Raw genomic sequence first — 12957 nt, 5'->3', positions numbered from 1 at the left:
GAATGGGTGAATAACTGAATGAGTGTTTGAGCGAGATTGTGCTACTGAGCAGTGTTGTGGTGAAATGTCAGGTCTGTGACCTCCTGATTCTGGCTGTACTGGCACCAATGGCTCCTGTAAAAACTCAGTGGAACAAAAAGATCTTTCCAAGTCCTTAGTTTAGTTTAGTTTAGTTTATTTATTTATACTGCGCGCCTCACCCAGGGGTATCTGGGCGCAGTACAAGATAATTCAGTTTCTTGGTTACACAGTATACAAGAAAATAAAGGCACACAAAATCTGACATGTATACATATACATGTAAGAGGGTTATTCACAGTTACAGGCTTATTAAGGCATACAAAATCAAATATAAATACAAATAGGGAGGCACATTTGTTCACAGTTACAGGCAGATATGGGTCTAACATATGTACAACAATATTAACAAAGTTATTTGTCGTTATAAAAAGCAGGATGGTATAGAGAAGGTCACCTTATAGCATCAGTGCAGGTGATATATACATAGAAGAGGGAGGTGTATTACTGAGGGGCATCGTGCGAGATAAGCCAATTTTTCATATTATTTCTAAAGCAGTGGAAGGATTTCTTAGTTCTAAAATTGGGAGGGAATGAGTTCCAGAGTTGGGCGGCAAGGACCGCGAAGCTATTGCCTCCAACTTTTTTGAGTTTGTATCTGGGAATTTGTAGATGGCCTGAGTTAGCAGATCTAGTTATGCGAGCGTATTGTTTCAAGGTGAATTTATCAGAGAGGTATTGTGGGGCTGTGTTGTTAAGGCATCTCTAGGTTAGGGATGCAGTTTTAAGTTGAATTCTTTCTTTGATAGAGAGCCAATTGTGGTCCCTTCTTATGGCAGAGATATGTTGTCTGTGGGGGATACTCAGAGCTGTCCTGAGGGTGTTATTTTGCAAGATTAGGAGTTTTTTAATGATGTATTTGTTGGTTCCAAGATATAATCCATTGCAATAGTCGATTTATGAGAGTGCTAGGGCTCTAGCCAAGGTGATACAGCTTTTTGTCGGGAGGAAGGGTTTACATGCTCGAATGAGCTTGCAGGTGTAAGCATTTGCCGAGGCAGTGGCGCTGACCTGTTTCTTCAGATTGAGGGAGGATTCTAAGTAAAAACCAAGTGTTTTTACTTCTCTAGCAAATTTAATGATTTTGCCATCAATGTTAAAAGATTGGTATTGATCACCAAGTATGGAGATGTTACTGGGTGTGGTGAGGAGGAGGAGTTCAGTTTTTTCATCATTCAGGCAGAGACCGTGTGTGGCCATCCATGCCTGAATGATAAGGTATACAATTTCTTAATCAGGGCTAGGTAATTGGCGTAGTCACCTGTCAATGGGATGAGGATTTGCGTGTCATACGCATAGTTAGTGTAGGTGACACCCAAGTGATCCAGGTCATCAAACAATGGTTTGGTAAATGCGTTGTACATAGTCAGTGATACACACAATCCTTGTGGGACTCCACATGTGATGGGGATTGGTATTGCAGCCGCTGATGTGGAGAACACTCTCATCGACCTGTTACTTAGAAAGGATTTCTGATGAAAATTGTGAAGTAGAGGAGAGATGGTTACAGAGGATCTCATGGTCAACCAAGTCAAATGCCACAGATAGATCCAACAATAGCAGGAGGGCTGAGTTTCTTTTGTCTTTAAGGTCATCTATGTGTGTCTTTAGGTCAATCAAGGCAGTTTCAGTGCCATGTTGTGGCCTGAAGCCTGATTGACAGAGGCCTAATAGCTTGTTGGATTCTAGGTGGCTTTGTCTAAGATCTTCAACAGGAAAGGTACAGTAGTAATGGATCTAAAGTTGGTGGGTATGTTGGGGTCGAGAGAGCGTTTCTTTAGGAGCAGTAACACCCACGAGTTCTTCAAGTTGGTACAGTGCAGGTGTGGAAAGAGGCATTGATGAGAGATGTGATAAAGGGAGCAAGGAGGTTCGCTGCATCCTTAATGACAGTGTCTGGGCAGGAGTCTCCTTGGCAGTTAGATGGTTTAAGGGATGCTATGATTTTAAGTACCTCTTGGGCTGTTACTAGGGTGAATTAAAATCATTGAGTTGAGATGGGAATTTTAGGGCATTGTTTTTGAGGATTGTCTTGCAGTGGCAAGGAGAGTTTTTTATTTGTAATTTTGTTTTGGAGCAGTGTGATTTTGTTGGCCAAAGCATCCTGAATGTTTGATCATTGACACAGAGCTCTGTAGGCCGAGTGGGTGATGAAAGTTCTCTGAGGATGGTAAAGAGTTCTCGGGTGCTAGAACTGGCTTTATCAATCCTTTCATTATAGGAGTTACTTTTTGCTGTAATGATTTCATTTTTGTAGGTGGCAGTGATTTTTAGAAGGGCTTCTTTATTAGTAGCGATGGGTTATAATTCCATATGGCTTCATGTTTTCTTTTATCTTTCCTAAGGTCTTTAAGTTTCATTGCTGTTTTTATAAAAATGAACAAAGGGGTTAATATCTATCGCCATGCTTCAATAGGTATTTATCATATATTGCATGTCTGAAACACTCACGATGTTGCTGTCACACCTGTGTGAAATGGAATGTGGCAATTGAGACACATGTTTAAGCATTGTTAACTGCAAAGCAGTGTCCGCAGGTAACCTAAGTGTGTTTCTTTTTTCAGGGGCTACTCGTTGCAACTATATTCTGCTTTTTCAACGGAGAGGTGAGCATGTGCCTTTTATGCATCCTCAAAATGTACTGCATTGCTTCCCTTTCATTTGGCAAAGACCTTTTTTTCCGAAAATGGATGCCGCAATGTCAGCTCTACTGGTTATTAAAGCTCCACCCACTCAGCGTAATAGAGTGTGCCTACGATCGCTTTGCCATTCTGCATTGGCGCCAAATGCCCACTGCATGTGATTGCTGTTCCTTGTGGGTGGGTTTTCCTCTGCCAGTGCCCTCTCATTCTGGCTATAGGTCACCCCATAGCAGAAGAAATGTTTCTTTGTATGTCTGTATTGTCGGGAGCGCTGGTTCAGGTCGTATGTTGAGCCATGATTCGTACTTCCCTGAGATACTGACGATGCGTCCCATCTCTATGGCCTGATCATTCCTAATGGCTGGCCTCAGGATTAACACTAGTCAAATCAGTCAATGATGCATGGGCTAGCAAATAGGTTGCATTTGCAGGGTTTGTCGAGAATTGCGCGTGCGAGGCATGCTGAAGGGTATCCAAGCTTTTACATGAAATGGAGACCATCATTTCAAAGCAATGTCATGAATCTGCCAACAGGACAATTTGACCCTCTTATCCAACTGACCTTAACTTTGTAACATTTTGTAAAAAACATTCCAAATGCCAGCTTTCATTTGGATGCACAAAGTATATGTTTTCACTCATTTTGAGCAATTTAGTTTTAGAGGTTTCTGATAGGAAAGTTTCTATATAAAGTCCTTTTCTTTTTACTTATGATGTTACCATAAGCCCACATCATACATGATAGAACTTTGTGTCGTGAGATGTATTGCTAATCTTAGCTTTCTGACCTCGGTATACTCTGGCCAGTACACTTGTTGTGTATGCCTTTCACAGGAAGCCATTAGCAACAATCTCCATTTCAGAATGCTTTATCCCCCTGTTGTGACGTCATAATAGATGATTATGAATGCCATAATCATCTTCCCTGCAGTCGCAGCAGAGGAATGCAGCTTTTTTTAAGGTGCTCTGAGGTGTGGAGAGATGGAACCTGGGGCTTCATAACACGTTTGGTACCATTTAATGTGGAAATACTGCCAAACTCACCTGCTGTTTCTGCCACTCAAAACCATTGTAAATTGGCCTGAGTAAGAGTGGTAGAATGGCAGTGCTGATTCGCACTCGCAGTGCAGATTTTGATGATTTACCACTGTTGGTAATTCCGGCATCTGCAAATCCTCAATGCAATGCGTGTCCATAACGGACAATGAAGGGAGGGAAAAGGCATGCAAGGGGCAATTCACAACATGCACTTATAAATGGGCAGCTTTCAAACACGGGTGCATCCCTTTCCCCCTTGAGCTTCAGAGGGACATCATAGACAATTTGAACGTTGCTGTTGTTATCTCCAGGTTACACACTCCTGCTCTAATGGTTGATGAGCTATTTTTCACCCTACATTTAGAAAGCCATACAGTGAAGACCCCTGCCTTGTAGAATATTAAATACCCTGTCATTGGATCAGGACAAACCATCAGCCAGCTCGTTTGTTAACAAATGTTTTTTTTCTGTTTATTTTTTGCATGCAACCAATTGTTTAATAGTTCTATCCGCTTGTGTCAGATTATTTTCCACTGTGTATTCTGCTGCATAAACCAGTTTGGTGTGTAGGAGGCCCTCATGGAAATGGTGATTATGATAAAAGCGTGTTTCAAAATACCACCTTTTACTGGCCTGCTGGAATTAGTGCATGCAGTAGCACATAGGTACAACACATATGGTAATATGACTGTTTTATGTGGTCAAATGCCTAATTTGTCATCCAACGTTTACATTCACCCAATTGGTTGAGGTAATATTTTAAAATCTCTCTGGAAGCTTTTAAAAACATATTTGCCCGGATTGAAGGAAACTAATTATTTTCAAGGAATCAAAAAAAGATTTGTAATGAGGTCAATCAAAGGGGGTGAATTCGGGCTTCCCTCATTAGCTTTCCCATGTGAATTAAAAGGATCCAAGTTGACCCTTTCTCTTTTAAAAAATGCGTACAGTAGTAGTATGACATGCAACTGTATAATCATCATTTCAATCCTCAAATTGTGTATACTTGTGTCTGAGAAACACAACTGACAACTGGCCCAATGGGATCATGATCACTTTCATCCCTTCTTGACTTTTTGCCCAACTGTTCTTTCATGCTGGGCTCCAAAGCCTTGAACATTTTAACTTGAAAGTCTTAATATTCAAAGTACTTTTGGTAAACAGTTTATGACTGGATGAAGGGGATATTGATGACATGGTGCTAGTTTCCAATTATAGGGAGTTGTTAGTAGTCTTGTTTTTTGTCATTGAGATTGCTCAGCTTGATACATCAAATACTTATTCCCCAGCCTCTCAGTTCTCATTGGTAATATGGTCATAGGGTTCTGTCTTTGCCTTCTGCAGGCTGTGAAGGAAAGGGAGCCCTGCCTTCCCTTTCAATGGTGGCAATCTTGGAAAAGGATTTTCCTTCCTACAGCGGGACGCCGCAGGCGTCCGGCTGTAGGAATAAAAATCTATTTTTTAGCACCCGGGGTTCCTACTTTGGGAACCGATGGGTGCTAATGGCCTTTATCCCCACTTGCAGGGCCTGGAATGTAGGATAATGGTCCAGATTCCTTGTTATTTATTTATTTATTTGTGTTTCTCATGCTCCTTGATTACAGCTTTAAAAGCACTTCAAAATTGCTTCCCCCTGCAGAGTGGTGTTTTGGAGTATGTTCAGAGGACTGTTATCTTATGGATCAACAGCCTCTTTTATTGCTTGAAAGGTAGCTGGTGGGATTTTGTGTCCCACAGAAGTAAGCTGCGTGGTTACAGTATTGGTTGAGAAAGATGACGTGGAGACGTGGAGGAAGACAGCCTAATACTTTCTAAGAAAGGAACAATCTTTCTGAGAGCATTGTGGTGGTTGTATTTGGTGTGGCCAGGTAGTCCACAACTGAGTACAAAGCTGCACTCAGTGCATTTCACTGAGTGGTGGTGGCTCTTGGGGAGAAGAGATGGCAATAGCTGATGCCATTTTTAAGATAAATATCAGTTTTGCTACTATTCTTCCAGGTATGTGCTTTGTACTTGATTGTTATTGTATAATGAGTAAGAATAGGTATAGGAGCTGTGCAAGGGTACATTTTGAGCTTGAAAGTTCCTAGATCAGTAGACAATGCAGTTCTGAACTGTCCTCGAAGCAAGGACCCAAACACGAAGTGCAAAAGCATTCATGGACACGTCATCATGCCGCACGCAGGCGCATGGTCATGTGGCACTGTCCGGTGGGACCGCGATGATGTCAGACGTTCGCGGACGTTGACGGAAGAAAAAACGGTGTAAAAAGTATAGAAGTGTTCAAAATTATGCTAGAAGGTGGGAAATGGCAGAGTTTTAAGGTGACATTTTTTAAATTGGACAACAATGTTGCTTTATTGGTTAAGTATATAATCATGCACTGGCAAAAAGCCATGAAATTCTATGAAGAAAGCTTTGTTAAAGAGACGTTATGGTTAAGTTGCAGCAATAAAAACCTATAAAATTCACTGACAAAACTTTTTTAAAGGGACGTTATGGTTAAGTTGCACTAATAAAAACCTATGAAATTCAGTGAAGAAACTTTGTTAAAGGGACGCTATGGTTAAATTGCACTAATAAAAACCTATGAAATTCAATGAGAAAAACTCTGTTAAAGGGACGTTATGGTTAAGTTGCACTAATAAAAACCTATGAAATTCAGTGAAGAAACTTTGTTAAAGGGACGCGATGGTTAAATTGCACTAATAAAAACCTATGAAATTCAATGAGAAAAACTCTGTTAAAGGGACGTTATGGTTAAGTTGCACTAATAAAAAACTATGAAATTCAATGAAAAATGTTAAAGGGACATTATGGTTAGAAGTAAAACCGGAAAACCTCAGAAATGTGGCATTTATGGTAAGCTAAGCAACCATAAATCGCGCCACCACCGTGCACTGCTAAGACTAATACCCAGGACATCAAAAATGACATCACAAAAGCTAACTTTTGATAGCGTTTAGGCCTTGTTCAGTGTTGTTCACTAACTGGATCACTTCCCATCGAACAATCTGCAACCACTTTGTGTTCGCTGCAGCCTGGATCCCTGATGTTAAGAGAGATGCGAAGAACACCTCCATCTTGGTGTACAGTCGATATGTTTCTGGAATTGGTTTGTGCAACTTGTGCGTATCTTCTACAGATAATTCCATCTCTTCTTTGGCAACTTCACCAGTAACTTCTACTTTCTCATTTCTGGGGGTAGGATGGAGACTGCAACACCTCATGCTTAGAGGCTATTGTCAAGTGTGCTTCATGAACCACCAGGATAGCAGAATGCAAGGTTGGTAATGCACACGTGCCTCACCAGGAAGAAGAAAGATGCAGATATGCTTGTTGACCGCATACCCAATGAAGGTCCATCAGTGCAGCTGTTGAGCATTGTCTTATTGCACTTAGTGTTTGTGCCTACAGGAACTGTCCCATGCCCACAAAAGCAACACTGATAGTCATCTACTTGTTGAACCTTTACTGGAATTTAACGTGATTCAATCCATGTTAGTTTAGGTATAAATGAAGTCCATATTGTGAAACAGTTCTTATTAATATTCAACATAACTTCTTCTCTAAACCATGCCAGCACCCCTGCTCCACAGCTCACCACTGCCTTCTCCCATCTGTCCTACACGAACAACTTTCCATCCAATGTCATCATGGGCTGTGGCTTACATTGGGGGGCACTGTTGTCTTTGGCACACTTCTCTCCATATTTTTCCATTAGTACAACTTGTACCTTGTGCCCCTGGAGCAGACTGCAAACCCGACACAGCACTACATGCACCAAACACTGGGCCGCCAAGAGCAATATTTATTGGGGTACTAACATTTTGGGTGCCCCAGACGTGTGGGGGATGAGGAAGCAGACATAACAACTCCCTTTATACCTCTTTTTTCCTAACAAGTTCATATTGCTGTACCACATGTTACTACATTCTGGGTGGTGCACATCAGATATTGTATCAAACTCTACATCTTTATACTGGTTGTACTCGTTTTCTTCATCAAAAACCCTTCTAACTTGTATCCTTAAGTGCCATATTAAAGTGTATAGTGATTTCGCATTTGTTTAAATTTCACTACCATGGTTATATACTCGTTACTTGGTGTTGAGACATCCAAAAATTGGTCAAACATTGTATTGTTGTTACATCCTCTTGTTCTACACCCGCACTGCCCTTTACATTACTTGGCCATCTAACTTCACTAGATAAGTATAAAAATAAATCAAGAAATAAACCTACATAAGCAAAAACTACTCTCCTACAAAGCTTCTTAAACCATATAACATTTGTTCCATTCAAAAATGCAAATTCCCGCCACTTCGTAGCAGAAAACATTGTTGAAGAAACTACAAAACCTAAATACCAGTAAAACATTCAACCAGTGAAAAGGAAATATTCTTGAAAAGAAGATGCAGCAATCATTGTTTTTCCCTAATAGAAATCACCTCATTAAAAACAGAAAATGCTTGTGGTTGGTTGCAATGTTTGCAGTGCTTTACTAACATTAGACTAATGCACCCAGTACTTTAGTTCCTTAACTTTTACCGCAAGGAGAGTAGCCACATAACGGTATAAGGTCCGGTGTATCGAGGCTCGCTCCACCAGCAAACAAAATTCTTAACATACATTTTATCACCAGGAAACAATTGCAATGGTGGCGAGCATGAAGATTTTGGTGCAACACTGTTTTCACCTTCTTCTGACCGCTGTGGAGCCGTATGTTGAGAAAGGTATTTAATACACTGTGTTGTATGCGTCAAATATGAATGAAGCTCATGCTCCAAAATTTGACGCAGCCCTTTCAGCATCAGAAGCACTACACACATGGGATAGTGACGTGTGCATGCATCTCCCCATCACAATTTCATGCAGGGAGAGGTGGTGGTCCTTAAATTATGGGTTTCTCAAACTGAACAAGGCCAAAGGGAGACAATTTACCCAGTTCATTTTCAGTGTAGCACAAAGTTTGGAAAAAATTGTTTTTCAGTAAACCGTTCATCCTTTCTACAACTCCATTGCCCTGGCTGTGATATATGGATCACAGCTTGTGCTTTATTCCCAAAAGATCTGCAATCTACTTGAACAGTTCATTAATGAATTGGGTGACATTGTTACTTTTACATGTTTAGCACACTCCCTATCAGGGGAACACTTCTCTCACCAAAAATCTAGTTGCCGATTTGGCATTAGGATTTGCTCATTCACAGAGTTAAGGGTGACTCTGTCCTCACTGCCTACTCTGACTATCGGCTGATTGGCTAGTGAGGAGCCTAGTTTCCTCACTGTTGGCTCCTCACTCGATTTGAATGGTACTGCCTCAAGCCTCCACTTGTGTTAATTGCATATTTTATTATTTAAATTCTGTTTATATAGTGCTTATCTTTTTCCTTTTCCCTTTAGGCTCCAGGCTTCTAGCCGGGCTGAAGCGCATGAGTGGGCTCCTCTTCCCTCCTCACAGCATAATTTTATATTTAATTGTTTTTTAATGTATTTGTTTGATTATATTATTCTCTTTGTACTTCCAGACCCCTTCTAGCTGAGAATGTCTGGCCTCAAGGCATCCCGAGACTTGGCTTGCGGATTTGCCATACTTTTCTTTCTTACCTCATTCACAGTGTTATGGGCGAGTCTGTCCTCACTGCCTACTCTGACTAGCAGCTGATTGGCTAAGGTATTGTGTATTTATTACAGGCAAGGCTGCTGACAGAACAGCAGGAGTGTGCATCCTGTGCTGAAATCCTGTCAAACTCAACATTTCCTGTGCCCATCCGGGCTGTTGACAGGCCAGGCAGGCTCACCCGAAAGGCTATTTTACAGCTTGCTCCTTCTGAAACCAGATTCCCAACTAACTTCACTATAGCCGACTCTGAGGCAGATATTGGTAATATGCTGGACAGCATGACGCTGAGCCTTTTACTACTGAACACACGCTCTCTCAAAGCGCACTCAGCATCTAAATATGATCTGTTGGAGGTCCGCTCCCCTGATTTGCTCTGTCTCACAGAGACTTGGTTATCAGAAGCCTTAGCTCCGACTCTTATTGTCACTCTTCCCCAGGATTATAATGTCATTCATCTAGATAGGGAGGCACTTCACCCAGGGGAGGGGTTGCAATTATTTTTAAATCATTGTTAGTTTTAGCACGGATTCTGCTTTCTCAAACCTTAAAAATGTAAGCCCTTTTAGTGTGCTCTCAAAATGTTCCCTCCTACACCTTTTGTTGACCTTATTGTGGGCCTTCAAACTGAACTATCTAATCTATTAGTGCTAGGTAATTAAAATAGCAGATATAACTTTCCAGCGGCCCCAGGCTACGCTTATTGTTTTGAATCCCTTGCCGACTTGGGATTGTCACGGCTAGTAACTGAATTTACTCAACTCCAGGTAGGTACTGTAGATCTTATATTTTCAACTGATTCTAATGCTCACATTCATTCTATCAGCCCAGTAGTTTGGTTTTATCAAAATCTTATTTCTTTGCTGATGCCGGTTATCATATATCCAGTGATGCCGGTTTTGCTCCCACTTTTTGCCATAATTGGTGCATACTGTGATGATTTCTATCATTCTTAATAAGTGCAGGTCAGCTTCCAATCTATATCTCTCACCATTATCTCAGTTTTTAGAGCTGGCTGCTGACTCATTTGCACCTCTCAAACCCCTTCACTCCGATAGGTGCCCATCTGCGCCGTAGTTCTCTGTGGAATTGAAAGTTGCCCGCCTGGAGGTAAGACAAACAGAGCGTAACTTGTGCCTTTGGTATGGCCTGCTAAAAAAAACATATTTCAGAAGCTCACTAGCAGTTATCACCTAGCAGATCAATTGGCTCAGCAAGCGTTCATTAAAGGTAGGGAACTGTCTGCTCTAATATAGTCTAAAGAGTTGTTTGCCGTTGTTAAATCTACAGCTCAAATAGTGCCCAGGGTAGCACCCTCTCAAATCTTGCATGACACGCTGGCACATTTTTTCATTACCAAATTCACAAGTATTCTGAACCATATTCAATTAAATGCCCTGACTAGCAGCACTTCTTGCTTAGATGTATCTGACATATTAGCTCAGCACTCCTGGTCTTGTTTTCCAGAATTTTCTACTGAGGAGGTGGCTAGGGCAATTGACCGGTTGAAATCGGCTGCCCCCTCAGATCCCATCCCAGTAGTGGTGCTTCAGAAGATCCTTCCTGCAGCTATTACTTGTGTTTCAACTGCAGTAAATAGCTTACATTCCCCTAGAGATTAAACAGGATACTGTTCTTCCTCTTTTAAAAAAGCCTTAATTGACCACCTTGTTCTTGCCAAATATTGGCCTATTTCTTTGCAATTCTTCTTCATGAAATTATTGGAATCTTTGGTGGCACCTCTTCTTTCATCATTTTTGGAACAATCGTCTGGCCTCAATCCTTTTCAGTCAGGTTTCCGTCTGGGGCGAGGTACCGTGAGTATCCTCGTGTCGCTACTTGATGACCTTATGATGCTGGTCGATCAATGAGGTGTAGGATCCCTGATATTGCTTGGCCTATTGGCGGCATCCAACACGGTCTACCACACCATCCTCCTTGCTAGTCTAGCAGTAACAGGCCTACCGGCAACCGTCAGGGACTAGTATTCCTCTTTTCTATCTGATCGGAGACAGTCTCTCTCTTTATCACCTTTTTTTCCAAATCTCACTCTCTGTCTTGTGGTGTTCCTGAAGGCTCCGCCTTGTCCCCGATGCTCTTTAACATATATGTTCAGCTGCTGGTTGCTCTTGTCCACTCTCATGGCTACAGATGCTACACCAATGCAGATTCTGGTCAGGTTACATCATGACTAGACACAGGTGACCGCACGGTTGTGGGAGTGTGTGGTGGCTGTGAAGAGCTGGATGCATAGCAACTGGCTAAAGCTGAATGGGGATAAAACAGAGGTACTGGTGGTGGACTCCTCTCCTAATAGTATTCCTTGGGCTCCTTCCTTTTGGCCATCTGTTGTAGGGGATTCTCCTGTCCCTGTGTCCACGGTGAAGAACCTGGGTGACTACCTTTCTTCCTCCATGTCTATGGCAGCTCAGGTAAGTGTGGTCTGTAAGATGGTCTTCTACTCCCACATTTTCTTTCAACTGCCCTCTGTCCTCAGATAGTGGTGTCCCTGATTACTAGCCACATTGATTACTACAATGCCCTCCATCTGGCCCAGCCTTCATTGGCTCCCTGTAGATAAAATTATACAATTTAAAGCCCTCTGCCTGTTACACTAGGACTTCTATCTCAATGGGGCAGAGTATTTGAAGGATACATGTCTGCCTTATAGTGCAGCCTGTCTGTGACCGTCTAGGTCGGTCCATTTTGTGGTTATTCCCAAATTTCAGTTGATGCAGGTTGTGGGTTGGGATTTCTCTGTTGTGGCAGGAACCCTGTGGAATGTCCTTCTAGTAGCTCCTTGGACCATGAAGAACCACCTTCAATTTTGCAGACTCCTAAAAACACTATTCTTCTAAGGCGGCTTGATGGTGATGCCTTAGTATCCTATCACCAAGATACCTCCAGATGAACTTTCACTCTCTAAGAATGGAGGTAACGGAAGGAATTACATCTCTCACCCATATCTACAAAGTCAACGTGGAGGTCAGGGAATGGGCCAATTGGATGCGGCTATGTGACCCATAACATTTTAAATGTTTGCCCATCGCTGTACATCTGGAAAACTGCACAATTTGATGTGAACATAGACAACAATTCCTGAATATTTTGCACATACCTATTCTCTTGTATATCATTGGCAATATGATGTTTGGACACGTGGGCTGGATAATGGAGTTGGTTGAACGCTACTAAGGCCAAAGCTTGGGGCATCACCACCTTTCCTGTACTTTTCTGTCTACACGCTAAATCAGTTGGGGACTGTGGGCACCCCCTTTTTTTCTCAAAACAGCTTCTCACTTTGGGTTGCCTGACCTTGTATCTCAATAATTTGAGTAACATGAAGTGCATTTATGGAACCTGCAACTTGCATTTTCACAAGCACAGGATGTTCAGAGATATCGGGTACTGGTACATGTGTGGCCAGTTTTGTTGCCATGGCTGTTGCTTCGTTCCCGAGGGAAATTAAATTTGCACCACTTATGTGGGCGGAACACTTGTTAATTGCAGCAAGCATCTGCTGTGAAAGAGCTTTAATTAATTGATCAAACAGGGCCCCAGAGAATCATGTTCTCTA

At 41.9% G+C, this 12957-nt stretch overlaps 1 protein-coding gene across 1 annotated transcript in view; it reads left to right on the top strand.

Annotated features, from left to right (window-relative positions):
* Positions 1-12957, top strand: part of CALCR (calcitonin receptor) — a 2903406-nt gene that overhangs the window by 2579494 nt on the left and 310955 nt on the right. The window contains exon 14 of the mRNA XM_069648468.1: positions 2643-2684. Within this exon, the coding sequence (XP_069504569.1) occupies positions 2643-2684 (42 nt within the window). The remainder of the gene's footprint in view (positions 1-2642; positions 2685-12957) is intronic.

Source organism: Ambystoma mexicanum, chromosome 2q (genome assembly GCF_040938575.1).
Source record: "Ambystoma mexicanum isolate Mex_15411 chromosome 2q, UKY_AmexF1_1, whole genome shotgun sequence".
Classification (NCBI taxonomy): domain Eukaryota; kingdom Metazoa; phylum Chordata; class Amphibia; order Caudata; family Ambystomatidae; genus Ambystoma; species Ambystoma mexicanum.
The sequence above is the reverse complement of the archived record's forward strand: the minus strand, read 5'-3'. Positions and strand labels throughout refer to the sequence as shown.